This window comes from Microplitis demolitor, chromosome 8 (genome assembly GCF_026212275.2).
Source record: "Microplitis demolitor isolate Queensland-Clemson2020A chromosome 8, iyMicDemo2.1a, whole genome shotgun sequence".
NCBI lineage: Eukaryota > Metazoa > Arthropoda > Insecta > Hymenoptera > Braconidae > Microplitis > Microplitis demolitor.
The window spans coordinates 1,052,678-1,080,441 of NC_068552.1; the positions used below are offsets into that span (position 1 = coordinate 1,052,678).

General features: G+C 31.0%; 5 protein-coding genes across 16 annotated transcripts; 2 read left to right on the plus strand and 3 right to left on the minus strand.

Annotated features, from left to right (window-relative positions):
* Positions 1-204: 204 nt before the first annotated feature.
* LOC103575904 (hypoxia-inducible factor 1-alpha) lies at positions 205-14,117 on the minus strand. 4 transcript variants are annotated; one of them, XM_008555903.3, is made up of 11 exons: positions 13,641-14,117; positions 10,301-10,820; positions 9,304-9,551; positions 8,951-9,057; positions 8,335-8,482; positions 5,129-5,420; positions 4,812-5,022; positions 4,180-4,741; positions 3,967-4,106; positions 3,464-3,897; positions 205-1,048 (listed from the first exon to the last, which is right to left on the minus strand). In XM_008555903.3, exons 1-11 carry the CDS (start codon positions 13,676-13,678, stop codon positions 989-991), a joined length of 2,760 nt encoding a protein of 919 aa, XP_008554125.1. In that variant the 5' UTR covers positions 13,679-14,117; the 3' UTR covers positions 205-988. The 4 variants fall into 4 exon arrangements, with proteins under 4 accessions (XP_008554125.1, XP_008554124.1, XP_008554126.1 ...); XM_008555902.3 differs by lacking the exon at positions 205-1,048 and having other exon boundaries at positions 3,166-3,897; positions 13,641-13,765; positions 13,843-14,117; XM_008555904.2 differs by lacking the exon at positions 205-1,048 and adding an exon at positions 3,166-3,326.
* A 1,455-nt stretch (positions 14,118-15,572) lies between these two features.
* LOC103575903 (NADH dehydrogenase [ubiquinone] iron-sulfur protein 3, mitochondrial) lies at positions 15,573-17,663 on the plus strand. Its single transcript, XM_008555899.2, has 5 exons — positions 15,573-15,787; positions 15,853-15,921; positions 15,981-16,228; positions 17,087-17,332; positions 17,419-17,663. Exons 1-5 carry the CDS (start codon positions 15,721-15,723, stop codon positions 17,584-17,586), a joined length of 798 nt encoding a protein of 265 aa, XP_008554121.1. The 5' UTR covers positions 15,573-15,720; the 3' UTR covers positions 17,587-17,663.
* A 451-nt stretch (positions 17,664-18,114) lies between these two features.
* On the minus strand, positions 18,115-21,562 carry LOC103575902 (PRKCA-binding protein). 2 transcript variants are annotated; one of them, XM_008555897.1, is made up of 4 exons: positions 21,326-21,562; positions 19,410-19,728; positions 18,952-19,147; positions 18,115-18,889 (listed from the first exon to the last, which is right to left on the minus strand). In XM_008555897.1, exons 1-4 carry the CDS (start codon positions 21,364-21,366, stop codon positions 18,216-18,218), a joined length of 1,230 nt encoding a protein of 409 aa, XP_008554119.1. In that variant the 5' UTR covers positions 21,367-21,562; the 3' UTR covers positions 18,115-18,215. The 2 variants fall into 2 exon arrangements, with proteins under 2 accessions (XP_008554119.1, XP_008554120.1); XM_008555898.3 differs by lacking the exon at positions 21,326-21,562 and adding an exon at positions 19,916-20,256.
* A 248-nt stretch (positions 21,563-21,810) lies between these two features.
* LOC103575901 (uncharacterized protein C16orf52 homolog A) lies at positions 21,811-24,735 on the plus strand. 8 transcript variants are annotated; one of them, XM_053741350.1, is made up of 6 exons: positions 21,811-22,248; positions 22,333-22,474; positions 23,598-23,754; positions 23,839-24,017; positions 24,195-24,407; positions 24,471-24,735. In XM_053741350.1, exons 4-6 carry the CDS (start codon positions 23,915-23,917, stop codon positions 24,656-24,658), a joined length of 504 nt encoding a protein of 167 aa, XP_053597325.1. In that variant the 5' UTR covers positions 21,811-22,248; positions 22,333-22,474; positions 23,598-23,754; positions 23,839-23,914; the 3' UTR covers positions 24,659-24,735. The 8 variants fall into 8 exon arrangements, with proteins under 8 accessions (XP_053597325.1, XP_053597322.1, XP_053597323.1 ...); XM_053741347.1 differs by lacking the exon at positions 22,333-22,474; XM_053741348.1 differs by lacking the exon at positions 21,811-22,248 and having other exon boundaries at positions 22,260-22,474.
* A 433-nt stretch (positions 24,736-25,168) lies between these two features.
* On the minus strand, positions 25,169-27,119 carry LOC103575900 (TM2 domain-containing protein CG10795). Its single transcript, XM_008555887.3, has 3 exons — positions 26,733-27,119; positions 26,374-26,455; positions 25,169-25,831 (listed from the first exon to the last, which is right to left on the minus strand). Exons 1-3 carry the CDS (start codon positions 26,923-26,925, stop codon positions 25,555-25,557), a joined length of 552 nt encoding a protein of 183 aa, XP_008554109.1. The 5' UTR covers positions 26,926-27,119; the 3' UTR covers positions 25,169-25,554.
* Positions 27,120-27,764: the final 645 nt, after the last annotated feature.

The following is a 27,764-nucleotide window of genomic DNA, read 5'->3' on the forward strand; positions in this document are numbered from 1 at the left end:
GTACCTTAGTTATAAAAATGCAGTATATTTTCTGTATAATGTTATTTTAGCAGGTTAAGTATTTTTGAAGACACAAATAACTAATAATCTTTAATCTTGAAAATGTATTAAACAATGAAAATTTATTTAAAAATATTTCCAAGAAATGTTGTTACATTTTTTAATAATCGTATAATATTTATATATATATATATATATAATATAAATTTAATTCATCAGTAATTGATGTTTTCAAACAGTATTAAAAATTCAAATAAAACAAATAAGTTTGAGTGACAAGCTTTATAATCTAACATTCGAATCAGATGTTTAGTAGAAGTTAGAAAATTTAAATTTATGGTTATTTAAGAATGCATGATATCTTATCAATAGTACTTTACGTTCCATTATAAATTTAAAAAAAAACGCCTATCTGTACATACATCATTCAAGTTATTTGTCAGCCCAAACGTATTAAAAAAAAAATATATTTTAATCTTAAATGATAGTGTATAAAAATAGCTTGCAAATTGTATTTTACATTTTTTTTTCTTTTCTATAAATAGCTGTCATTTTTGTTGGGATACAAGTTGGACACTTTTTTATAGGAACCCTGATTAAAAACTCCGATTAAAAACGATTGAAATTTTTTAATCAGATTTGATTCGAAAATAATAATTTTTTTTTTTCGATTTTCATTTAACTCAATCGGAAATTTCCAATTAAGCCCGATTAGAACTTTTTAATCGCATTTAATCGGAGTTTTTAATCAGAGAGTCTATTGAAGTGTCAGACAATATATTTATGACCTCAAAAGTTCTTAACTCAATGAATGCTGAGTTGAACAATAATTTTTCGGGTTACAAAAAGTATTATTAGTAGTATTTAAATTGAACTTGAAACAATAAGTGTTACTTAAATGAAAATATATTATTGATTATTGTAAAATCCTTTAAACTTGATGAAGTCAAGTTAATGTACATCTTGTCACACTAGATATCTTCAATGCTTAGTGATCCCCATTTATGTTGATGTCTTCTAGCAGCGTCGGCAGGTCGACATATATTTTCTGCTTGGCAAAAAAAAAAAAAATGATAATGAGGTTGAAAAGAATTATTAGACATCATTAGAGGAAGAAGAGCCAATAGAAGCTTATAAAATAAAAACGAATGTTATTCTCATTGTCTTTGTGATATTTTCTGGTTTAATTGTGACTTTTGGAAGACAGAAACCTTACCTTATCTATAACAATTAAAACATGAATAATTCGGAAGTAATTTTAAGACTAAGAAGTCACTATAAAGAAAAAAAATTCCTTTCGCAGCTTAAAATGAAAATTTAATAATAAAAAATACTTGCTAATTAAAGGATAATTTGAAACATACTTTTAGTAGCCTAAATAACCAGTGAATTTGAGTAAAATGGGCGGAGCATATCCCTACTTAATAATTTAAGCCAATAACTAACCTATCATTTTTCTCTCTTAGTACGTTACTTCAGATTTAGCTTCTTTATTAACATGGCTATAATCTCTAGACTGCGCATGCGCATTTAATTATTCAGCGCACATATGTGTAAATAAAGGTAATAGCTGAGTTCTATAATATCTATCCTAAAATAGTTGGTGTTGTCATGGCAACAGTTGCTATGGATACTTTTGTCATAGCAACAGTTGCTATGGGGACTGTTGTCATGGCAACGGTTGCTATAAAGATGGTTGGTCATGTTAGCAGCTAATAGGGACAATAAGCATCCATGATGAATATTTTTAATAACGACTTTTTCATAAAGAAAGCGTGGAAGGTATTTATCAGTTTTATAAAGTATAAATATTTTTTCATACTGATAAAATAAATTATTTTTATAATGACTGCATGGCACTGACTTTAGACATTTAGCGACGTTGTTCTGCTTGCATTCATCATGTAAACTATTTTTTTAATTTAGTGACATCGAATATTGGAACAGGATTCTGCGGAAGACCAAGAGGGCGATGATTAAAGATAATAAAAAGAGGCTAATACAAAATGTCGGACAGACATAGGCCGTAGTGGGTCTTTGAGCTAGTCCTGGAGACCTGTCGACCAATCAGTAGTCTTGGAAGACATCTTTAGATTACTGTAATGGGATTCCGTTTTTGTTAAACTAGGCCCAGAGGTAGCATCATAGCTCATTCGATGGCGCGCAGAAATTTAACGTTAAAAATAATTTCTTAACTTATCTAACAATATGGATACAAATAATAATAAATATCTCATATGGAATGCTGCACAGTTAAGAGAAGATAACTCAACTATTTATTTACCTGTGTAATAACTTTCATTTTTTTCAACAATAACATCCTTCGCGAAATAGTTAGGACATAACCTCGATTTCGAAGACCGAAAATTTACATTTATAGTCTTTTCCCAAAGAGCCCGACGTTTTCCATCATTGGGAAAAGTGAAAGTTGCTTTTCCTTTACAAAAAGGAGCACATCACTTACCCATATTCTGTATAATTTTTTAATTTCTCTGATATCGAATATATATGATGATTATGCGACACTAGTAGCAACTCCAAAACACATATTTAACTGACAAATATACTGTATATTTATTATGGTCTGACATTTATATTATTCATCGAAAACATCATATAATTGATTGTAAATTTGAAAATTTCTTGGAGTTTTTTTTCCTAACTCTAGAACAAATTTTTTGTCTTTTTAAATTTGACATTTAAAAATGTGCGCTCGACCAAATTCGCTATTATGCTTCTCTCAAGCGGAGAAGTTTGGCGAAACGGAACCCCATTTCGCCCAAATCGTTATAAAATCGGTCGTATCTATACCATTCTGTGTACATGAGCTGGAAGAATCTTCGTCGGCGGGAGTCAACCGTTTTCAGATTTTTTTATACATGAAAAAAAAAAAAGATTTAAAAAATCCAAAAGTGCATGCCTCGAACTCTCATGTTATATTTTAAAAAGTTAAATCTCAAAAAAGTTTCAATCACCCGATTGAGCGGAAAAGTTCGAATAAACTCTTTCATTTGATTATAGTAATAAAAAAAATTCAGAAAAAAATATACTCAAAAGCGATAAATTCCCATGGGTTTCCCGGAAATATATATATTATACTCCAGCCGACATAAATATCTATTTATATCAATGAAAAGTACGGTAATCAATAAACTAGACTAACCACAGGATTGTGAACGACATTTATTATTCAATGGTGCCATTTTGTAACAACGGAAGACGTACTTTTGTTACATGATTAGCAAGAAGTAAATTTAACTATTTCTCCACATGAATTCTATAACCAGTTAATAATATCTCTTCATTGTTCAACTCGCGCATGAACACTGAAAATATTTTCACTTAATTATTTATATTCTTAAACTTATTCAAAAAAATAATCTTGCTTATCTATTATTTATTTACTAATAATTATTTTAGAAGCTGATTTTGGTTTAACGAAACAAACATAACCCGCACTCACATCGCAACCAGAGATGAGAAGGTTCATAAGAACGCTATTGGATTGCCGTTCCTGTAGGTTTTCATTGTCACCGTTGATGTCGCCACCGATATCGTTCCCTTGAAAATGTTCCATGCCATCAACCAGATGATTTAATTGTCCAGATTTCATCGTACTTGATAATTCATGTTCTTCTATAAGTTGTTGCAACAAACGCATTTTGCTTCGTTTATTATTGGCAGTTTTAATCTCATCAATACGAGGACTCTTTCGTTTCACACCATTTACACCGGCCGTAAATTCAACGGCGTGAGATAAATTTGTGTCTGATGATTTTGCGACAGTGATAGATGGAGAATTATCTCTCATCATGTCTTGATACTTCATGCGTTTATTCGTGTCTTCTGTGTTCAATGAAGACGTCTCGTGCAGACGTTTATTGGATCGCTTGTATCCTGAATTAAATAATTCAAAAGTAGAGACTTGATGATTTTAGTTTTTATAAATAAAAAAAAATTACTTACCAATTTTCGAAGTCTGGTCGAGAATCTGATCTGAATCCATGGAAATGACATACTCGTGTTTATCTTGATCATTATCGTTCTTTAATAATTTCGCCAAACTAGATTCTTTGTAATAATCTGAACGGTCTCTCTTTGTATTCCTGTGGAAATATCAATCATAAATGTAGCAATTTATAACTTAGCCATTAAACTAATAAGCATAAATTTATTTACCAGTTAGATTTATCAGGAGGTTGTGTCGGTCCCCACATGACCATATTGTCACTGATTAGCAGCTGTAAAGCCTCATCTTGGTCAGACATAGGAATATAAGGTGCGCGTGACACAAGTTCATCATCAGCTATTACTTCATCTATATTTAGCATAAGCAATTCATCGTCTGAAATTCCAGATCCAACAGCCACATTATCAATATCAGAACTATGCAGCGAATTCGTGCTGAACAACTCGGGACTTTTACTCGGCGAATGCGAGAAAAAGTTTGTTGAGGATTGAGACGAATCGAGAACCGGGCTTGAATTCCTACAGAAAAAAGGGTCATTCTCGAGAGTATCTCCAAAATTGTCATGTTTTTTTATTGTATCTTCAATAAGTTCAGTGTTAGAGTCTGGAAGTTCTGTCGGTATAATTGGGCTCAACAGCGTACAATAGTTTTCATTACCAAACATAAACTCATCGAGCATGTCTGAAAGGAATGGTGTATCTTCAAGAGGAACGCAAACGTCTCCTGGCGTTGGAGCCAAATGAGTAAGGTCTTCTGGCTCATCTTTTAGCACTAAATAGATGAAAAAAAAAAATAATAGTTAGTGATGATAGGTAATAATGATGAATTCCGAAGTACTTACTCGTTAGTCCTGGTTGATCTTCACTGAAGGTGAGGAAACCTTTGTTCATATCCTCAGTTCGTGGAGCGAAAATACTTGCAGTTGCTGTTTGTGGAGACGAACGATTTGTAATTGATAATGGAGTGTCTTGATCGGATACAGATTCAATGGAAGAATTGTCTGATTTGCTTCTACGAGTCTGATTCAAGTTGTAATCAATCACAGGTTTATTCTAAAAACATTTAAACATTTATTGTTGTTGTATGAGTTGCGATCGTATTATCAATAGCAATAACTTAATATTTATTATGAAGATGATAAAAAATCTTAATGCATACCTGGAATAACCATTTCTTTGAATCTGTCAATTTGTTTTCAATCTCAGAGCTTACAGGAGCTAATGGTCGAGCATATTCTTCAGATACAATCAGATCACCATCTTCTATTAATTGATATGGAATCGATGGAGATGTCACTTTTTCTGTAGATTTTACAGAATCATAATTATTTTGTACTTCTGCAGATCTTATTATGTCTTCGTCAACTTTTTTAGCTTTTTTCAGATTATTGAGAGAGTTTCGTGCTTCCAATTGGCATATGCTGTACACCTCATCTCCATATTCAATATCACTAAAAAGATAAATATTTTGTTATTACTACTTTAATAACTATGTACACTTCTAAGATGATTACAAAGTAGTTTACTAATTTTTCTAGATGCCTAAAAACTGTTATCAATTATTTCAAAAAGTAAAATTTTATTACTTTTAGGTATGATACGTGACTTATTAGTGAAAGTTTATCAATTTATGGCATAGTCTATTAAAAAGTAATGATTGGCCAAATTAAGAATTGTTATCTTAGATACTGATTTTTCCGGCCGAAAATTGCAAAAGTTACAAACTTTTATTTTATAAATTCGATATCACTGATCAATTATTAGCTTAAAATATAATTTATTCATATTTATAAATTAATTTACAATATACATAATTCGAATAAGTGGTAAATAATAAAATGAAAAATTAGTATACTAGATACTGATTTTTTACTCATAAAAATACCGAAAATTTTTAACTCGTATTTTATAAATTCTATCCCATTGACTAATAATTAACATAAAATGTTATTTATTCGTTATTATAAATTAATTTATTATATACATATATCGAATAAGTGGTAAATAATAAAATGAAAAAATCGTATACTAGATCTTTATATATTAATATGTACGTTTACTAATTTTTCGGTTCCTCATTTTTAAACTTTTGTATGTTTATTTGAATAGTAATAACTGTAGATACCAATTAATCGATTCTTTTTTATATTAATTTTAATATACGAAATTACAAATTTAGCTCTTCTGTGTATCAAATTTTAATATAAATTTATATACTAATTTTAAGTCGAAAATAAATTACAAACTATTAAAATTTTGAGCATCATTTTTTTCCGGATTTAAAATAAACAAAACGATATAATACGGAAAAGCAATTAATGACAGTTCACGATTAAATGCAAATGAATTATTTACTATCTGTAATTCAAGCATGAATCCGAACCTATTGACATGATCGATGCATACAGAGGTGAAGACAGGTTGAATATGTAGCGAATATAATTAAAAATAAAATGACGGCCACAGTGCAACTGGTAATTGTTGCGTAACGGAGCACGTGCAAATAACACAAAAAAAAATACGCAGCACATTAGTATAACTGTTCTAGTACTAAAGTTTCGTGGATAATGTATCAGATATTTTCCATGATAAACAAATGAAAATAAATTTCCACAATGAATTCCTCATTGATATACAAACAGAAAAAATTAGTTGTTTTTTACTTTAGCAAGAATAGAGTATTACATGAGATTTTAAAATTCACGAGATTATAAATAAATTACAATAGAATGATTTTTGTCAAAAATAAAAATTTATAAACGTTTGATCTTTTTCTCACCTCAAATAAATAAAAAATTAATTTTATATAACGATTTCGATGAAAAAAAAAAAAAATACCGTTAGTTCCACAGTAAAATTTGTCTAATCCACAGAAATATATGAAGAAAATAAAATCTTGTATTCGTATTTACAAGAGTTACACAATATTTTCTCACTTGTCACTGTTCTTATAGTTTCTCCTACTCTTACTTTAAAGAACCTCTCTTCTTTGCTCTTCTTCTCTCCCTGATATCGTCACGACGATGACCAATTTGGTCGTTGATATTTATATGTCGACGTATGTGTACAAGATAGGCAAAATGTAGCAGTCAACGCTAATTCACCTTTACCCGATAAGTTCGTGATGTTTACTTCAAAAATAACAGATAAAATACTTTTTTCATGAGCGAATAGAAGAAGAAGAATCCCATTGGAAAAATACTGAAATTCCGGCGTTTAAAATTAGACTTAAGTAAACAAAAAATCATTATTTTGTCTCAATGAAAATAATAAATTAGATTTCCTTAACGAATCTATAATTAATTACATTTAGAAAGAGATGACAAATTGAAGATTACATAAAAAAATATTAGAAGTTTGCTACAGATATTAACGCATGTATGCGCGCGTCAGTGACCTAGTTATTGTTTAAAGTCTTAAACAAATAAAATTTTTGTATTTTTACAATTTATTTTTAACATCGTTTATATTTCTTAAGACAAAAAATTAAGCAATTAACGAAAATGAAAATAGCTGCCTCCAACGAAAAGTAAAAAATAGTTTTCGGAAAATAATTATCTCAGAATTACTGTGATATGAAATGATTCTTTTTCGTTAGATAGAGCATGATTAAATTGTGGCATTGTAACACTTTCTGCAGTAGCTTTCATGAAATTTGTCTATTGTATTTTTCACGGTGGGATTTTAAAAGAATTTCGCCATAGTCTATAATAATTCGAGTAGGTTCCAAAAATACCATCGGTTCAAAAGTTTATATATATAACGCGTTATTGCGACGACAGCGCCCACAATTTTAAACGGATTTAATGAAACTTGACACACTTATTCTATGAATGATTATCTCGGTTAAGTTCGAAGATGTGCAAAATCGGTCAAGTAGTTTATAAATGGCGGACATTTTAAATTCAAAAAATGCTCATTTTGGATTTTTTCGTGGATAACTTTTTAACGAAAACATTTAGTCTTATTTTTAGAAAGAACGTCAAAGCGCAATAATTTTTTTGTACTTGATAATATCAAAAAACCGCAGCCTTTTATGACAAAATCTTATAGTTAAATATTGTTATGAAAATTTTTTTTTTTGCGCCTCTTTATATATTTATCACTTTGTATTCATTGTAAGGCCCTTAGGAAGCTAAGGCTTCAGGGCTTAAAAATTTTAATAAATAAATCTCATATTATCAGAGTCATGTGGAATAAGTGTGCACTGTGGGTAAATGTGCGCAATCATTCATTTTTGACTAAAACTAATGGGTTCGCGCACACCCACTGCGCAGAGTCCACATGCCTATTAGTTTGGCATCTAGTAATTTCTAAATCAATAGATACTAGTACGCTAATACTACAGTAATTATTGTAACTTACCTCAATATATAATTGACGCAAACAATAGATAACGGTTTGCGTTTTTTCGTGCAGTGAATGAGAGTTGCTTGAGTGACTACCCACGCATAGCCACCTGTCCTGCCGAGAAATCGATATGCTACAGTTTCACATTGTCCTTTGCTGAATACTAAAATAATAAAAAAAAAAAAAAAAAAAAAAAAAACTTTTAATAACTTTTAATTTATCCGAATTTCAGTCGATTTAAATTTGCCAAGAGGTTCGATATGTCGAAACCTACTAACTATATGACGGGGTTGATTCAAATTTAATTCGGTCGTGTACAAATGACAAATGTTGTTTGGGGAGTGAAAGTTAATTTCTCACTGTCAATCATTTCTATGCAAGTCACTCGATCCTGCTTTTTTTAACTTCAAACTAAAAGCACATAGAATAATATGACTCGGATATTTTACGGCAAAATATAGAGGTTGCTAAATAAGAACTATAATAGTTTGATTGAAAAAATCTATGCAATAGCAACCGGCATTATTGGGTTAATGACGTTTTATTCAAGTCTTTCGTGATTTTAATTACAATATCATATGCAATGATTCTTGGTAGAATGTTATGGATTGGAATATTATTAAATACTTACGGCATTTAAAAGATTTGTCAAGAGCATGGTTATCAAGAGCATGATGAAGCTCGAAAATTGATTTACCGATCAACTCATTATTATTCCAGCCGAAATGCTCTGCCAATCTGAAAATATATAATAAAATCTATTGAATAAACTTCTATCATTGGTAAAAACTGCAGGTATAGCCTACACGGAATATAAATTCTGACTCTCCCAATCACAGTATCACTTTCCGAATTTTTCAAAAACCGTCGAATGTTATTGAGCTCAAAAAGTAAGAAGGGTCGGTCCATCGAGTCGATTGTTTTTTTAGACCCTTCTTTTATATTAACAATATAAAGTTCAAATCAATGTCAATGGATACGAACCTTTCATCAGCATAAGTAAACTTCATATTAAGATTGTGTTTAGATAAGAATGTTTGACGACCAAGAGGAATCTCAATGTTACTTGGATGAGGTATAGGACACCCTACCACAACTAATGCAACACCAGATGAAAATTGTGAAGCTTCTGTTTCGTTGCCATTTTGATCTTCGATCATTGATGTTTCACATGATTCACCATTCATTGCAATATCAGAAGTAACCATTGGGCGCCCAGTGCAATGAATTACCTATTTATGAATAATTATTTAAAGAATCAAAATAAAACAGAAAGATTGGTATTGAAAACTCAAACGATAATTGTTTGTCTCCAAAAAATTAACTGATATTCTAGAAATCATAAAATACGGCCTTCTACGCACCTCTGCATCAACTAATTACTAGAAAAAAAATGTAGAAGGTCCTAATTAAAATTTTCGATTTAATTTCAATCAAATTCGGAACTTTCCCATTAAATCTGATTAGAATTTTGTAATCAGATTCAATCAGTTTTTGATCAGGGGGCTGACTTTGGCCATTTTTGAAATGAGGGTACAAAAATAAAGTTTGATTGCTAAGGAACTTCCACTTTCAGACTTGTGCGCATGAAAAAAAGAGGCGGGAATGCGTGAGCCGTACTATGTCGTTAAATACAATTTTCGAGGTCATGATTTATTTTGAGCATATTTACAATCAAATGTTTACATTCGTTTTCACCGACTGCAGGTAGTAAAAACGGAGGAATTTATGCATTTGCTTGAAGAGTTATAATCTAATTTATGTAAAAGCTATTTTAAACGATGTAGTAAAAAGCTAAAATAACTGAAATCATTTCAAAGTAAAGATTTGAAATTTCAAATCAACGCGCTCCGGTTATAATTTGACTTCAATTTAAATTACAAGTTTTTAGATCTCAGTTTATTTTTTTGAAGACAAAAATTATACTTAAATTTTTGATTATATGAGAATAATATGTTTTAGTATAAATATAGATGCTTACTTTATAAGAAGCACTTTTAAGATTAACTTTTTTCCCTTTATTCGTTAACGTGCATTTGAGTCGTATAAAAAAATTACAAGAACATTTTTCAGTAATGTCTTTGGGTTTCATTGATAAAAACTCTCTTATTTCATCATGATCACAAGGATGGCTATAATCATAAACACTCTGGCCCATCATATCCAACTGAGAGATTCCTAGATAATCACTAACATTTTCAGAAAGATAAACCATATCTCCATTGCTGGCAAGAACTAACATAAATCCATCCAAAGCCTGAGAGAAAAATTCGTCTCCAATTGTTGATTCTGTTTTTGCCAGAGGCTTATTTAAGGCGGTGGCAACGCTACGAATTTTTAAATACGCGATTGCTAGTCTCATCACACTCGATTTGTCTAAGTGAGCTGTTTCATCAGGGGAAATAGGTAACGCTGCTGCCATGTTTACAAAGATATCTGTTTCACGACTTCTCCGACATCTCGCTGCGTCTCGTGATTTTTCTTTCCTTTTATCATTGCTCCTGAAATATAATTTTTCATCAGTTCAAAGATCAGAAAATTTCAAGTACAGGGAATCCCATAAAGTTAGCTTCTATTAACTCGGAAGCTATTATGACTAATTTCACGATGATGTTCGAGTGTTTGTGTGTGTATCTATTGAACGGATAAACCGATTTTGATCGTTAAGGTATCATTCGACGCGGCTTATTAAATTCGGTAGACTGAGAGAATTTTAGCTTAATCATAACCAGCTTAATCGGTAAATTCGTTCTAGAGATATCGTTGAAGGCATAAATGGTAAAAAAGCTCAACGAGTTCTAAAACAGTGGAAAGTTTTGAAGCTGACGTGCAGGATCAACTGATAGACCGAATTCTTTTCCCAACACCGAACCTCAAGTACCGACTGTTTATGCATTGAGTGTATATTTTCTGTTGAAGCTTCAGACAAGTCTTCTGAAATAGCGCTAACACGTAGAAGTGAAGAAAAATCGTTTATTTTCCAACACCAAGCTCCGAGTACCGATTGTTCATGTAATGAGTGTGTATCCACAACTTTTTCGAGCTCACCGAGATAGAAAAGAGCGGGAAGTATTGAGGCTGGCCCGATGGGTCAAATGATAGACCGATTTTTTGTTACTAGCATTTCGAATAACGATTCAATTGTCGAGTATTTCAATATTATAACAGACTCTAGAGATTGGGAGTGGATAAAAAACCATTGATGTTTTTTTTTACTGCAAGACCTACAGGTTTGGAATCGGGTGCAAATATTATTCACGCTTATAATTATCTACCGTTACTGAAAGATACTTTCATTTTTGTAGCTATACGACCCATAAAAATATATATTCATATTAAAGTGTCCGTTTATTCCCAATTACGTTTTTTTTATTTGTCCATGATAGAAATAATTACTTTGTAGGCCAAAAATGATAAGATAATAAAAAAAAGTTTATTTTAATCTGAAAAGTTGATTTGGCCTATCTTAGTAATTATATATATTTATATACATGTACATGTAATTTATTTCTTTTCAGATATCGTACCGATCTTCTTATCCTATTTTCAGATAGTAAACGTATTAACGAGCTAAACCAGGTATATTTGTATGCACATATATATGAGTATGTATATGTGTGTCACCGAATGTGTGTGGGTGTATATAGGAAACAGAGGGTGGTGGGGGGGGGATTAGTACGTGGATATAATTACAATACAAAAGAAAATTTATAAGATGTTTTACATAAAGATGCTCGCTTACGCCTCAATACGTTACATAATTCATTCTAGACTATTAGAACGAGAATGAACGAAAAGATTCGATTATTTCCGAACGAAGAATTTAAAAGATTTTAGAGTACAGTCGAATTCCATTAACTTGGAACTTCCTCTCAGTCTTGACTCCAACTACGAGCTACGTTGTCGCTACCCGATAATATACATTTACACGTGTTCTTATAAATACATATATGTGTCATTTATGTAAACTTAAAAGCGCATGCGTGTAGTTTATTTTGAAATAAGAAGGGGCATTTGATAAGTCAGAATTTCCAGCAAATTTCCGCTCCTCCGTAGAATTATTGTCCGAGTTAATGGAATTCGACTGTATTTTAAATGTAATTTGATTAAAAATTACTGAAATATATATAATTCTCAAGAACATGGAGGTGTAGCACCGATATCTTAAATTTTTTGTAGTAATGAATCATTACCAGGTATATAACTAATTAAGAAAAGCGATTAGGAAACATTAAAAAAATTTTTTTTCAATAATGTACCCGCGGGTAATAAGGCCTGTCGGGCAATAAAGCCTAAGTGACATAAATGATATTTAAAATAATCGCCCCCGCTAAAGGCTACTCTAGCAGAAGGGTCTTGCATAGAGATGTTACGACAAATTTATAGTCCCGATACCACGTTCCCTGTCTTCTATATTTCATCATCCGTCATATGCTGTCGTAGCGCAGAAGAAATTATAAAAAACAATCTAGTTTTCTGATTCTTAAAAAGTATTGTTACTAAATTTAAATGATGATTCATCTCTAACACCAATTTTATTAAGTATAGTTAAACTATTCCAGTTTGTTTAACCCGTAGGCCTTATTACCCTACCGTAGTAAAGTAAGGCCTATTCGTATGGTTTTTGTAAAAGTATAATTTTTTGCTTGTTTATGGTAAAAATTACCATTACTTCATTACATTTTATGGCTAATTGAAATAAAGATTAATGATACGTTTCGATAATTAAATGCAATATTTTCGATTCTATTCAAAATCTCCCTCAACTAGGCCTTATTACCCTCCGGTATCTTACTTTCTTATTTTTTGGTAAATTTTAGATCCTCCTTATTTCTCATTATTAAATTCTTTTAGAAAGTTTCAAATCACTCGTTATTCAACTTTCTAAATACTTCGATAACTTTTAATCACCAGATAAGTCAACTTTTTCGATTTTTAAAATACTCGGAACGATTCAAAAATATAAATTTTTTTAAAATACTTTCAATTAATTACTTAATAATGAGTTTCATTTTGTACCAATTGAGAAATATTACAATTTTAAAATACTTTCAAATTTTATCTAGTAATTAAATATTCCAATTTTGATTCATGAAAAGTTTTACAAATATTTAAAAATACTCAATTTTTTTTAAAAACTTCCAAATACTTTTCAGTCACTAAATTTTTCTAATCACTGAATACTTTTTTTTTTATTTTTTTTTTTTTAAGAATTCAAAAAAATCTTAATTTCCGATTTTTTTGTATTTCTTCTTATCAAGGATTTAATAAAAAAAAATTTGAATCTGTGGATAAATATTTAAATTGTCACCATAACCCACCTTCTTTTTTCCTTCAACTTCTTTTTCGACTCCATCATGTGATTTGTATGTCAAAATACCGTAAATCAAAAATAAAGTTCTTTGATTGATTAATGTCGATGATTACAAAACTTCCGATATCAAAACTAACAAATTTAAAAAAATAATTATTTCTTTTAAATTAAAAAAATATAAAATCAAACTGCACAGAAAAATATTACACCCTTAATGTTATTTTTAAAATAATTAACAACAAAAAACTGAATATTGAACAGGTAATTTTTCTTCAGCACATAATTATTGTAACTTGTACGTGAAACAAATCAGCTTATTAATATTCATTTTTTTTTCTTGTTCTTTTTGAACTTTGTGCTCCTTTATTTGTAGAATATCAAATAAAGAAGGCGAATTATATTCAATAATAAATTAAATTGTAATTTTCAGTCAATCCATGATTATCGTGTTTCGTGTCCTTACACTTTAAGGCTTGCGCACATTTAAAAGTACAGGTTACTTTTTGAACACGTCACAGTGTGGGCGCCTCAGGGGATTCTCCAGTCCATGACTGCAAATTGTTGTCAACTTGGAAACTCGCCTGAAATCTATTTCGATCTGTAATTTTTAAAGTTGGCGCGGACAAATCGACTTTTTGAAAATTTTTTTAAACAATTTGTTTGTTTGTCATTCGTTCTTGATTGTTTGGTACGAAATTATCATTTGTTCAATTTACAAAGTTTTTGAATAAAGGATTTCAAATTTATATTGAAATTAGCATTAATTAACGTTAATTTTTATGTGTTTTTTGTTGCTGCTCTTAGATTTTCATTGATCGAAATTCAAATTTGTTAGGTTGGTGGATTTGGCGCGATTTTCAAAATGTTAAATTTTGAATTCAAATATTTCGTACGTAGAATAAATTAGCTTTTATTTTGCTGTCAATTACAGACCATAGATTTCGGTCGCTGAATTAAAAAATGATGACAATTGCAGTCAAAGAGGAAATTGAAAATTTTTTGAACCCTGCCTGCAAATTGTTAACTTGAAAATTCAACGATTGAAATTTACTGCAAAAATTGGATGCTAACTTGCTAGAAAAAATTCGAAATGATGAGCGGGAAACTTTCTGTCAATTTTCCGTAAAAAATTATGATTCTGAAGTTAACAATTAGCAATTTTCAGATGTTTTTTTTAAAAAGTCAATTAGAAAAAAAAAAATTGCACATGCAGAAAATTTAAAAAACTATGGGTGCAATTTTTCAAATTATTGCTTTAATAGAAACAAACTCTGATAGCCTTCCTAACCGTAAGTTAACTACAAGCTACTGCCGTATTCTGAAGCCAATTTAAAGGAAAGTATTATCCAGTCAAGGTTTGCCAGAAATTTTCTCGTTAAGTTAGCCGAAAGTGTTTTAATAATTAATTATAAATATAAAAACAAACGAGCAAACGCTATTTTTGGTGGAGTATTAACAAACAAATCAAGGTAAATGGAAAAAAAAAATAAAAGCGATTGAAAATGAGTATAGTCACCGCTAACTTCAAATAAATTTAAAAAAATTCATTTAAAGAAAAATAAAAAACGAACAAATAATTATTTATAGCGAACATTGACGAAGAATCAACGAACGAATTGCTAAAAAAAATTGGCCAAAAATTGAATTCCCCCCGCCAACTTAAGGGAGCTATTTTTGGATTTTTTTTAAGCGATAAATTATAAAAAAAAGTAATATTTGAAAAAATTGCACTTGTAGTTTTTTGAATTTCCTACACGTACATATTTTTGTTTTTTTCTTTTAAACGAGTGAAAAAAAAAATTTTGAAAATTTGAATTGTCTAACCAGTTATCTAAAGATTTCGGTCAAATTGAATTTGTAAATTGACGACAATTGTCATCAAAAATGGCTACCGAGTTTTTTTACCCGACATTTATGCTTGCAGCTGTCAAATTTCCAACCCAAGAAAAAAACAAAAATAGAGACACAGACTGGTAACCTCTCTGTTGCCTCTCTCTGAAGGAGGTTGTCAATGATCTGTAATTTTAATTGAATATAATTGTTTTAATCATTACATAAATATACAAATCAGCGTTTCACTTTTCGAAATGGCATTTTTTATTTCGAATAATGTCAGGGCTTTTGCTCGTCTGCTGTCTGTTCCACTGTCAAAACGTGAGTAACCCTTCGATTGTCCTCAAAGATATTGTGCAATTTACTTAATTATTTGAATATTTCAGGTTGTCTATCAACTTCAGTCATCCGGAGTTCCCAGACGTCAACAGAATCCGAAGATGAATCACGAGTATGTGAGTATACGTGCTCTGTCTTTGTATACTTGATAATTTATCATCACTTTTGTTTTTAGCCATCGTACGAAAGTCCTTCGCAGATAACATTGATTCAATAAAAAATTTCGGTAAATATGTCGCTGATTGTTTGCCGAAATATGTACAAGCAGTACAGATGGCAAGCAAAGATGAACTTGAGATCCTTGTTGCCCCGCAAGGAATTCGTCCAGTTCTATCATTTTTGAAAGAACATCAAAATGCTCAGTATACTATTTTAGCAGACCTTACAGCGCTTGATGTTCCAAGTAGACCATGCAGATTTGAAGTTTGTAGCTTGTATTTAAAAACCTACTCAGAAAACAAGGGTTTCTTTGTACAAAAAATATTTAAGGAACCCGCGGGTAATAAGGCCTAGTTGAGGGAGATTTTGAATAGAATCGAAAATATTGCATTTAATTATCGAAGTGTATCATTAATCTTTATTTCAATTAGCCATAAAGTGTAATGAAGTAATGGTAGTTTTTACCATAAGCAAACATAAAATTATACTTTTACAAAAACCATACGAATAGGCCTTTTTTTACTACGGTAGGGTAATAAGGCCTACGGGTTAAACAAACTGGAATAGTTTAACTATACTTAATAAAATTGGTGTTAGAGATGAATCATCATTTAAATTTAGCAACAATACTTTTTAAGAATCAGAAGACTAGATTGTTTTTTATAATTTCTTCTGCGCAACAGCATATGACGGATAATGAAATATAGAAGACAGGGAACGAGGTATGGGGACTCTATAAATTTGTCGTAACATCTCTATGCAAGACCCTTCTACTAGAGTAGCCTTTAGCGGAGGCGGTTATTTTAAATATCATTTCTGTCACTTAGGCTTTATTACCCGACAGGCCTTATTACCTTGAATTGTAAGCAGAAACAAAATCTTGGGGTGAGAAAAAATTTTCTTGAATTTAAAAACAAATTCTTGCTCTGAAAAATTTTATCAGTCATGAGAAAATTTTTATCAATTCGTAGTACAAAATAATTTTGTACCAAATAATTTTTTCTAGTCCTAAGAAAATTTTTGTCTTCAATTCATAGTACAAAATAATTCTTGTGCCAAGAAATTTTTTTTTCTGCGTAGAAAATTTTCTACTTATATATCTAATTAATTTTTAATTTGTAGCTTGTATACAATCTCTTGTCTATTCGATTCAATACTCGAATCAGAGTGAAATCTTACACTGATGAGCTGACCCCAGTAGATTCTGTGGTTTCTCTTTTCAAAGCTGCTAATTGGTACGAGCGAGAAGTGTGGGATATGTTTGGAATTTACTTTACTGATCATCCGGATCTTCGAAGAATCCTCACTGACTACGGTTTTGAAGGGCATCCATTGAGAAAAGATTTTCCGCTCAGTGGATTCGTTGAGGTTTTTATTTGTTTAGATCTACTTTTCAGAAAACCACTTATGCTTCAAGTAAAGACATGACTAAAAATATGTATTTATGTTTTTAGGTCAGATACGATGATGAAGTTAAGCGTGTAGTTGCCGAGCCTTTGGAGTTGGCACAAGAATTTCGCAGGTTTGAATTATCAACACCCTGGGAACAGTTTCCCAATTTTCGAAAAACTCACTCATCGGAAAAAATTGGGGATGAAAAAACTGAATCGCCGCCAAAGTAGAATAATTTGAACGTAATGTATTTAAATTTCATTAGTCTAATAAATTAAATGTACAAAAATAAATCCTTTTCTAATCTCTAATCCAAAAGTGCACACCTCTCTCAGCAAGTTTTTAAGTTTTTATTAATTACAATTAAACCAAAAAGAGTTAAATAGTGATTTACTCAAGGGTTCTTGTAGTCACCGTACTAACGCTAATAGAAAAAAAATTGGGTCCGAGAGTTATCTTGATCACAAGAAATCAGTTAATTAATTGACATTAGAGCTCCCCTCCACTAAATTATTTATTTCAAAAATAACATATTAAGGAATTAACTTTATGTTGCATTATAATTATTCCTCAATAAATTCTCTATATGATGATATAAGTTTCAACCTATTTTAATATACTTTAAAAAGTGTAGAGATGATTGAAAGCACGTGAAGTACCCGAATAAAATCCAATATCTATAGAGCACACAGCGCTTAAAGTGTGCAGTCATGAGAATTTTAATTATTCATGAAAAAAAAAGAAAACTTAGTAAAACATCATGTTCTCAAATTAAGTTTATTATTAACTTATATACTCCAAACAATTCTTACATAATGGCATCTGAGAGAATAGTATCGCATAACTCGTAAAATTAAAATTATGGCAAAGACGTAGTATCTATCATCGGAGTTTCATCAACGACGTTTTCATTAATTTCATCTTTCGAATCCGTCTCACTGTCAAACTCTTGTTCACTCACATTTTGTTCGGATAACTTATACTGAAAGGCGGATCGTGTCAGGTCGACTTCAACTGGAAACAAGTTCGTAGACAAAATACTTTGGATTTTAGAATAATACGTAGCGAGACCCGAAGCAAATTTTTGGAATTGCCAGACAATATCCTGGACATGTTTGTTGTCTAATAGCTCTAACTTTATTAGAACATCAGACCTTTGTTTCGCAAACTTTAATCTAGCTTCTTGTCTGCACCTCAAGACTAGTCTGTACTCATAGTTTCCGGTTTCCACTCGGTACAAAGGTTCTTGAAGAGCAATATAACTTTGTTCTTCGTCGTCTAGTTCTTTCACTTTCAAACAGTAAGACAAATACTCGAATTTGGCATCAGCGTACTTGCTGATTGTTAATCGGGTGTCAGGAATTACTTTGTGAAGATAAGTTCCTAGATCATTTAAAATAGGTTTCAACATCTTCAGCATTAACTTTCCGAATTTTTCAATTTGTCGATGCTGCTCTCCGAATTGTCTGAATGCTTCGCTCGCGCGAGGCTGAGGCTCTTTAACTCCTATCGATACGAAACAATCTCCAAACACTGAAAAAAATCCATATATTCTCATTTAGGGCATATTGCACAGCTCTAAAATTTGATAATACCTTTGTGAATTTGAATCAGATCAAAAAACGCATGTAACATAGATTTAGCATAAGCTACGAGATCCTTGTATAAACTTTCAGTACGTTGTAAAATTAGAAGCTTCTGCACTAGAGCATCATTACACAGAATTGCTCTAGATAATCCAAGAGCATCGGCTGTTGCGTTACCCATACTCTCGACCAACCGATGCTTCACCTATAATTTTTATTTAAATAAATTAAAAGCTACTATACAGCAGAATTCCATTAATTCGGACAGTTAACGGAGCGGAAATTTCTGGGGATTCCCGAGTTAACGGATGCCCCTTCTCCCTCAAATAGTAAATTATGCGCATGCACTCTTAATCTACATGAATGATGCATACATACATACACGGAAGTAGCATCGGGTGGGGGTAAAGTTTGAGGGGAAGTTCCGAGTTAATGGATGGGTTCTAATCGCTGCAGAGTAAACTTACTTTTTTTAACGCTATGTCTAATGTTCGTCCTTGACGAGGATCAGCATGAAGTTTATTATAATTGATGCTCACTTGATTTTCAGAGGTTTGAATCATTGTAGCAACTTCCTCTTTCGTTTTTCCTTTGACTGATGTCCCATTTACAGAACATAGCTCATCTCCAGATTGCAAAGTACCTTCTAAAGCCGCAGGTGTATTGTCAAATATTTGAACAATATACAAACAAGGACAATATGGCGACCCACCACCAATACTGATCCCGATTAAATTACTCGCATTTTTTTTAATGACTACATTGCCTGATGTAATAATCATCCCCCTGAAAAATTCCAATGATAATATTGATAATATTGTCTAATATGAATAGTATTTTTCTATTATCATAAATTTTAGATGTTTGTAAAATGAGGTATGATAGGAAATTAATCTGATCTGGGTGCGGCTGCTTGCGAGCTAGAATTATTTACACAGAAGTTATCAAATAAATAAATTAAATTTTTATTTACATTTATGTACACTTGTTGAAACTAAAACTGTAGCGAATGCGTCTAATTTATTGAATCTACTGAGTAAATGCGTCGTAATTAATTAGGCAAGAATATAAAAGCCTGCGAACGCGAATTCATCAGATTTAACCCAAGATTCAAAGTAATTTTATATTTCGAATTAAAGCGTGTTCTCAATAAACATTTACTTCAAGTCCGAGATGTTTACTGGAAAAAATTGCAATTAATGAACGAATTCAATTGATAGCGACCGCATGATAATCCTAGCGGATATGATGCACGTCGTGACGCGGTAGATAGCGAAGTTACAAGCTGATATGAACTACTCGACTACTTAAAAGCTGAACAGACATGTAATCGGCTTCTACATCAGTAGCCGCGTAAGGTGTGACTCATGCAGCATGGTTGCCTAAGCGAACTTTATTGGTTAGAGAAAGCGCTAATTAACTGCAAGCTGCCAAATTAGTCGATTGGCCGAATGAAGCTGAAGCTAACGGCCGTATTAAGTAGCGGCCACGCAAAAAAATTGCTGGCCGCTACTTATTACGGCCTCTAGCTTCAGCTTCATTTAAATTTCTGCAGGTGGCCAACATGGTCCGGCTTTACTATGAAATCATAGCATTTCAAACAAGAATAATTTCTCCGTGTATTCGCATTTCTCTCTGTTGAGATATTTGCTTCATATTAAAATAACAAAGTTCCTGAACTTCTTAAATTAAAGAAGAGGAATCAAACTAAGAGTTTTAAGGTGGTATGACTAAAAAAATTTGTTAAAGGCGGAACTTCTGAAGATAAAAGATGTGAAAATTTTTTTTGCCTTTGGTTTTTTTACTGTCATTTAAAAACTATCAGTGATAAAAATATTTGAACTCAGGATCTGAAAACGAGAAACATCAAGCTTCAATTTGCTTTTCTTCATTTATTTTTTGTTAACCCTGGGGGAAATTTTTCGGTCTTTAGAACTGAAAATCTTTAGAACTGAGTTTTTCAGACTAAAGTCCGAAAAATTTCACCAGGGAAGCTACAGAATTTTGAAAATTCTAAAAATCAGTTTTTTTTTTTTTTGGAGATCTTTAAATTTTGTGGTGTATTATAAATTCTATTTGACTTTTGATTTTAAATTTGTATCTCTCGATCAGAGTGCAACCGGGTACTTCAATGAAAAATAGAATACGTGTAATTTCAAAATTTTAAATAATCAATTTTTCATTACAAATAGTGATTATTATTTTACTAATGAAATTGTCACGTTATTCATTGACTTCAATTTGTAATAAAATCGCAACCCTCCGAAAACTAGACGTACCTCGAAAAATTTTCAATACGTCAACAAACACAAACATTCAAAAATAATTTCTAGTTCTATTGGCAAAAAAAAAAAATTTATTTCAACTAGTTTTCATTACTAACATTTTGTCCTCTTCATACAAAAAATCGTCGTCGAACTCCATCTCATTATTTTTCTGTTATTCAATCACATTAATTTTTATTTGTTTTCATTTGACTAGAAAATAAGATGACGTTTACTCAATTATGTTTATTATCGAAATAATTTGATTCGAGTATGACAAAACCTGCAGATAATCGAAACTCGCTAAATTTCCTTCGATACAATTTAAATACCACATTGACTACTAGTTGACAGAAAGCTACAGTCGGAATTGGACGTCAAGTTGCTGTAAAAAAAACTTACAGTAGATTCGTTATGAAAAATTTCATTACCAGGCAACAATTTTTCAGATTGACAGAAAATTGCAGGAAAGTTGGCGGCAATTTAGGACAGGATCTTTTTGCAGTTAACTTATCGTCAAATTTAGACCGTCAATTTCCGTCAACTTGCACTGGGGGTTCCGTTTTGCCAAACTTCTACGCTTGAGAGCAGCATAATAGCGAATTTGGTCGAGCGCACATTTTTAAATGTCAAATTTAAAAAGACAAAAAATTTGTTCTAGAGTGACTTAGAGAAAAAACTCCAAGAAATTTTCAAATTTACAATCAATTATATGATGTTTTCGATAAATAATATAAATGTCAGACCATAATAAATATACAGTATATTTGTCAGTTAAATATGTGTTTTGGAGTTGCTACTAGTGTCGCATAATCATCATATATATTCGATATCAGAGAATTTAAAAAATTATACAGAATATGGGTAAGGATGTGCTCCTTTTTGTAAAGGAAAAGCAACTTTCGCTTTTCCAATGATGGAAAACGTCGGGCATTTTGGGAACAGACTATAAATGTAAATTTTCGGTCTTCGAAATCGAGGTTATGTTCTAACCATTTTGCAAAGGATGTTATTATTGAAAAAAATGAAAGTTATTACACAGGTAAATAAATAGCTGAGTTATCTTCTTTTAACTGTGCAACATTCCATGTGAAATATTTATTATCATTTGTACCCATATTGTTAGATAAGTTAAGAAATTATTTTTAACGTTAAATTTGTGCGCGTCATCGAATGAGCTATGATGCTGCTCCCTGGGCCTAGTTTGACAAAAACGGAACCCCGTTTAAGGATAAAGATAGGAACTAGAAACTGACACTAGTAACTTAGTAAGTATGGTTATGATTTAAAAAACAGAGCTCTTCTGTTTATTAATACATGACAGTGTTTATATATACTATAAATCTAAATATTTCCCAGCTACACTTTTTAGCTGAATCCCAATATTGACATGTAAATATTATAGATATTCAAAAAAAAAACAATTGAAATACATTCTCATGGTTATGCATAGTAAATTATTATTTACTTTTAAATAGTTAAATTTTATTTTAAGATTCATTTCAATTTTTTCTGTCAGTCGAATTTTTTAAAAATATTTCGAATTTTGTTTTTAGATGTTCTTTTTTCAAACTTACTATCACACTAGTGTTGCTGCAAGCTGTCGATGGAAGAAAAAAAATCGGCAATTAGATTTTTAATAAATTACTGGTTTTAAATCTTTTATTAATTTGTATGAAATAAAAATGATTTCGCTAGTAATTTTCAAAAGGGTTCTTGTAATAAAAGATACAAAGCATCTAAAAAAAAATTTAATTTATTATATGTTTCGAAAGTTTTCGAAGTTTCGAAGATTCCTACTGGACCATTGACAGCCCTGTTTAAAAATATTGATTGAAAATAATTAAAAATGATAAAATTCGAACTCTCTGATTCAAAAATCTCATTTAGAATGATTCAATTCATGCTAAAGTGTATATCTATATATAGTCAATTTTGCCAACTTTGAATTGTTTAGATAGTGTTTGAAGTATTTCAAATTAGGTTTCTCAATCGGTTCTTTTCAATGATTTAAATTCTTTTGTTTGTATAAATAGATATACAGTTTGCATGGAGTGGCCGCTTCTCAATTCTTTCAATCAGTATTTTTAACCAGGGAGCACTAATTTTTGGAATTACGACTCGTTTTAAATCAATGAAGTAATGAATCGATTCAATGCAGGCCGATTTAGGTTTTTATTAATTACAATTAAAACGATTTACTCAATTATGAATTTATATCTATATAGTATAAAAATTGAATGGTTTTGAATAATTTCTAATCGTTTTGAATCGTCTCTTTTGATCAGGGTCTCAGTCTTCACGTTTGTTTTTCAATCATGATTCAAAAATTGTGTTCGTTTTATCAACTATTTTTAAATTATCTTGTAAATGATACGAATTTTGTTCTAGTTGACCATATTTGAACGAGTGTAAAATGTTTTTTACGTGAATAAACCAGCTGGGATCAAGTAAACGTTAGCAGAACACATCTCATTGCTTCGCAATTGAATTGCGTCAAAAGCATTTATGGTTCGAAATCTTAGACTATTCTAATTTTTATAAACAAGTAAGTTACTTTATAGTTTTATTCAAATTTGTTACTCAGTAATGCAATATATTAACTACAATGATAAATATTTTCACATGATAGTTTCAAATTTATGGGTTGTCATTGCTAAAGAGTGTCATTTGTCTAGGTCCTGGACCAATAAGATACGTTCAAGACTATGGATAAACTAACAGTTATTTCAGGAACATTGTTTCTTGCTGCAGATATATTTGCTATAGCTAGTCTTTCTATGCCAGATTGGATTATTACCGATATAGGCGGTGAGTAATTGTAATACAAATAATTTTATATTTTGAGTAGAATTGGGAAAAGTCAGGAAGAAACTTCTCAATGAAAAGTTTATGTATAAATTGAGAAAAATATAAATAGCCTAAACTGGGAGTCGAACTCAGACCGAAAACGTTTCTCAACTAACAATTACTGCTTTCAAATTTCAGGAGATACTAGACTAGGATTAATGTGGTCATGCATGACTTTATATAACCGACCTCAAGTATGTTATACACCAGATTTACAACCTGAATGGTTAATCGCGCTAGCTTGTATATTTGTGGGATGTATTTTAATAACCGTCACCATTATTTTACTCGTTTGCTCACATTGGGACCGCCATGTGATCCCGTATGCGCGATGGGTCGGATTCACAGCAAGTATGTGTTTTAAATTAGTACCGTATAAAGAGTAAATTTTCATTCTACTTTATATTTTTTCAGTGGTTCTATTTTGTTTAGCAGCAGTGATCTTCCCCATGGGTTTCCATGTGGATGAGATTGGGGGCCAACCATACCAATTACCCAACTCTCATCAAGTTGGAATATCTTATATTTTATTTGTATTAGCATTGTGGATAACCGTAATATCTGAACTGTTTGCTGGCAAAGTATGTTTGCCTCACTTCTGATAATTTACTTATTTTAAATTGTATTAAAATTAATCTTGTTTTCAGTGATAAATAAAATTGTTATACTATGTTATTAATATGAAGTATTGCATGTATTTTGAAATTCAAATGACTGTTAATGAGTATAAAGTCTACAAAAGAATGAGACTTTCTTCCACTATTTAGCTATGGTGAAGTCATGGCTGCACTAACGCGCATGCGCAGTAATGCCTTCATTGTATAAAAATAGGAGAAAAGCCCATTTTCTTGAGAACAACTACAGTTTAATAGTAAATCACAACCTTCTACATCTTAATTAGAAAAATCGTCTACGATTTTTATCGTATTTGATTTAAATTTCCTAATCGTTTAGGGGCTGTGAGCGCACGTTGTAGGCAATCCCCACTTTGGGGCCGCGGGTACGATTTTGTCCGACTTCGCCGTTAAAGGGTTAAACCGAATTTCATTTTTTTACTACAGTTGATAACAAGTTCAGCACAAACCCAATAATGAGATTTCCATTCCAAGTAACAAGTATTTTATTTATTTTTTTTTCAATACAAGTTAGTGTGAATACATCAACTCACATAAAAATATATTTTTCTAATTTTTATGCTGTTCAATGCATTAATTTTCAGTTTTTAATTTGTAGTTTAATTATCTTCATAATTCCTGTAATTTTTTAATATTAAATATTCTTTAATATAATTCTCATTTGCAATCTAGTCGACGTCTTCACTCATCCCATCACTGTCGTTTCACCTGAAAGACTTTTAAAGTTTTTTCAGATAGAGGACGTTTTCCTATTCAGGAAATTTTCTACTTCGTAAAAGTTTTCAAGCCTCAAATTTATTCGGAAACTCCCGAACCACACAAAACAATTTACATATTAAATTATATAGTTAGTCATTTTATTGTCACCAATCTTGCTGTGGTACTTTATAAGTAAAATTATCACTAAAAAGAAGATTTATTTCCGGTCCAAAGTATGGCATTACGTAGTGTGAACCATCTGCAGGACCAACTATTTGAGTTGATATAAGAATCACGTCGCAGAATTGACCGATAAATAAAAATCCCAAGGTACTTAATTTCAACAATCCCAATGCTGGATATCCAAGATAAAATCGGTCTATTCCGAACATTCCGAGGAATACTGATAGAAGTACGGATGTTTCAAAGGAATATCCATTGCTGTTAACAAAAAAAAAATGAAATGAATAGATCACTATTAGTAAAATTTTTATTGTTTTTACATAAGAAAAAAAATTATATCGGCCCTCCGCACGGAAAGAACAAGATGTACTGGCTACCATCCCAGATTATACTCAGTTACATCTGAGGTAAAAAAAATTTCAGATAGTACCCAGTATAATCTAGATTATAATGAGTTGCATCTTCATTATACTCAGTTTCTTCTCAGATATTACTCAGCAATATCTCAGATTATACTGGTTGCCATTCCAGATGATAACCAGATACAGGGGAAGAGAAAGTGGCATCTTTTTGCCTCGGCCAACAATTACACGTGATCTGAGACTTTTCTTATTTTACTGTCCTAGATATGTATTTTACTATTTTATTATGGTGACAATTTTTATGACGTAAAAAATAAAAAATAAATATAAACTAAGAATTAACATTATATACTACGACAATTTTCAACAAGAAATAAAAAAGTAATATCCTAAAAAATGTACTCATGTAGTTTTATAATAAAAAATTAAGCATCTTACGTCCATTTGCAGGGGATTTCCTTTTTAAAAGTATTATTCAAAGTTTCCAAACATATTAAACCATCGGCTGCTAGACAGTCAACTAAAACAAAAAAAAAGTTAAAATGATGTACAGATGTCTATTTAATTGTTCCAATTTAATCTCGCTGAGCTCGAAAATATTATTTACAAATTTTTGAGCTCTTCGAGCTCTCGAAACGACTATCTTTTACTTGGATTAAAAAAAATAGAATTCGCCAAAAAAAGGAACTTCTTTTCTACGATATCTTCGAAAGAAATCAACCGATTGTCGTTTCCATAGGTACGTTGGAAAATCAAGTAAACTGAATCAGAAAAAATATTTTATATCGTTGTAATACCTTTAGCTTTATTTTTTTTAGTACATCCTCGAATTTGTTGAGTGGTCCTGTCAATAATATCGTAGTTAGGATGCGGACAAATGTACTGGCCTATTCGCAGGTTATTACAATCAACTTTATAATCATATTCTGTTCCTTGAATATTAATCGCGAGTACGTTTATGATAATTATTACGAGCAGGTAAAAAGACATTGTTTTTTCATTGCAAACATGGAAAATTTAAATTATCCTTGACGAAAACATTATTTTTTCAAATTTCAATAACATAATCAAGACTGACGAATTGCAGCAGCACCTCAGAGCCACAGTTAGCTTACTAGAGAGTACACTCGTCACGTGACGAGATATCTCTGACTTTTGACCGTCAAAAACGGTTTTATGACCGCAAACCATCACAAATTAGTGTCTTACAGAAAAATTTGAATTTTATACTAAAAAAAATATTTTATTGTATAACCCTGATTTTAAAAAATGATTTAATCTATGCTAAGTGTATATATTAGGGTGGCCCAAAAAAATCGAGTATTTTTTTTGTTCGTCTCTTATGAAAATTTGTTGGTTTACGATGTTTTAAGAAGCCTCTCCAAAAATCAGCTTGATAAAAAATTTTCAAGAGGTCACGAATTTTGAAAATACCAAAAATGATCAAAATTTGAATTTTTTTTCGTCCTCGTGGCAGCAATAGTTTATATTTGTGAAATCATGACAACGCTGAAAATTTAAGCCCGAAATTTAAATATTTAAACCTCGCTCAAGAATTTTGAATGTTTCCGAGTGCTGTCTTTTGAACGTCTTCGAGCGACCCTTGAATATTGATAATTAAGCTTCTCGATTTTTTCACCATCAATTTGCATCACAATCAATGGAAATATAACTCGAGAAATGGAAATAATAAGTTATTTACATACTTTTTTATTTTTTAATTCAATTTTTAGGTTTTTTCGCTTATTCAAAACTTGCCAAATTTTATTGTTTAAGACTGTCCTGTATATTTTTGATTATGCAAAAGTTATATTTTAGTGAAATGACAA

What these genes read in the sequence shown, in the direction of transcription:
- LOC103575901 (XM_053741350.1), top strand. Translation starts at nt 23,915, where the DNA reads ATGGATAAACTAACAGTTATTTCAGGAACATTGTTTCTTGCTGCAGAT. An exon ending in GATTATTACCGATATAGGCG is followed by an intron (nt 24,018 to 24,194) that starts GTGAGTAATTGT and finishes TTCAAATTTCAG; the next exon opens with GAGATACTAGACTAGGATTA. An exon ending in ATGGGTCGGATTCACAGCAA is followed by an intron (nt 24,408 to 24,470) that starts GTATGTGTTTTA and finishes ATATTTTTTCAG; the next exon opens with TGGTTCTATTTTGTTTAGCA.
- LOC103575904 (XM_008555902.3), bottom strand. Translation starts at nt 13,678, where the DNA reads ATGATGGAGTCGAAAAAGAAGTTGAAGGAAAAAAGAAG. An exon ending in TTTACTTATGCTGATGAAAG is followed by an intron (nt 9,058 to 9,303) that starts GTTCGTATCCAT and finishes ATATATTTTCAG; the next exon opens with ATTGGCAGAGCATTTCGGCT. An exon ending in TGCGTCAATTATATATTGAG is followed by an intron (nt 5,421 to 8,334) that starts GTAAGTTACAAT and finishes TTATCTTTTTAG; the next exon opens with TGATATTGAATATGGAGATG.
- LOC103575903 (XM_008555899.2), top strand. Translation starts at nt 15,721, where the DNA reads ATGGCATTTTTTATTTCGAATAATGTCAGGGCTTTTGCTCGTCTGCTG. An exon ending in GTAGACCATGCAGATTTGAA is followed by an intron (nt 16,229 to 17,086) that starts GTTTGTAGCTTG and finishes TTTAATTTGTAG; the next exon opens with CTTGTATACAATCTCTTGTC. An exon ending in CGCTCAGTGGATTCGTTGAG is followed by an intron (nt 17,333 to 17,418) that starts GTTTTTATTTGT and finishes TTATGTTTTTAG; the next exon opens with GTCAGATACGATGATGAAGT.
- LOC103575900 (XM_008555887.3), bottom strand. Translation starts at nt 26,925, where the DNA reads ATGTCTTTTTACCTGCTCGTAATAATTATCATAAACGTACTCGCGATT. An exon ending in TAAAAAAAATAAAGCTAAAG is followed by an intron (nt 26,456 to 26,732) that starts GTATTACAACGA and finishes TTTTTGTTTTAG; the next exon opens with TTGACTGTCTAGCAGCCGAT. An exon ending in GAAATCCCCTGCAAATGGAC is followed by an intron (nt 25,832 to 26,373) that starts GTAAGATGCTTA and finishes TTTTGTTAACAG; the next exon opens with CAATGGATATTCCTTTGAAA.
- LOC103575902 (XM_008555897.1), bottom strand. Translation starts at nt 21,366, where the DNA reads ATGGAGTTCGACGACGATTTTTTGTATGAAGAGGACAAAAT. An exon ending in TAGACATAGCGTTAAAAAAA is followed by an intron (nt 19,148 to 19,409) that starts GTAAGTTTACTC and finishes TAAAAATTATAG; the next exon opens with GTGAAGCATCGGTTGGTCGA. An exon ending in TCTGATTCAAATTCACAAAG is followed by an intron (nt 18,890 to 18,951) that starts GTATTATCAAAT and finishes GATTTTTTTCAG; the next exon opens with TGTTTGGAGATTGTTTCGTA.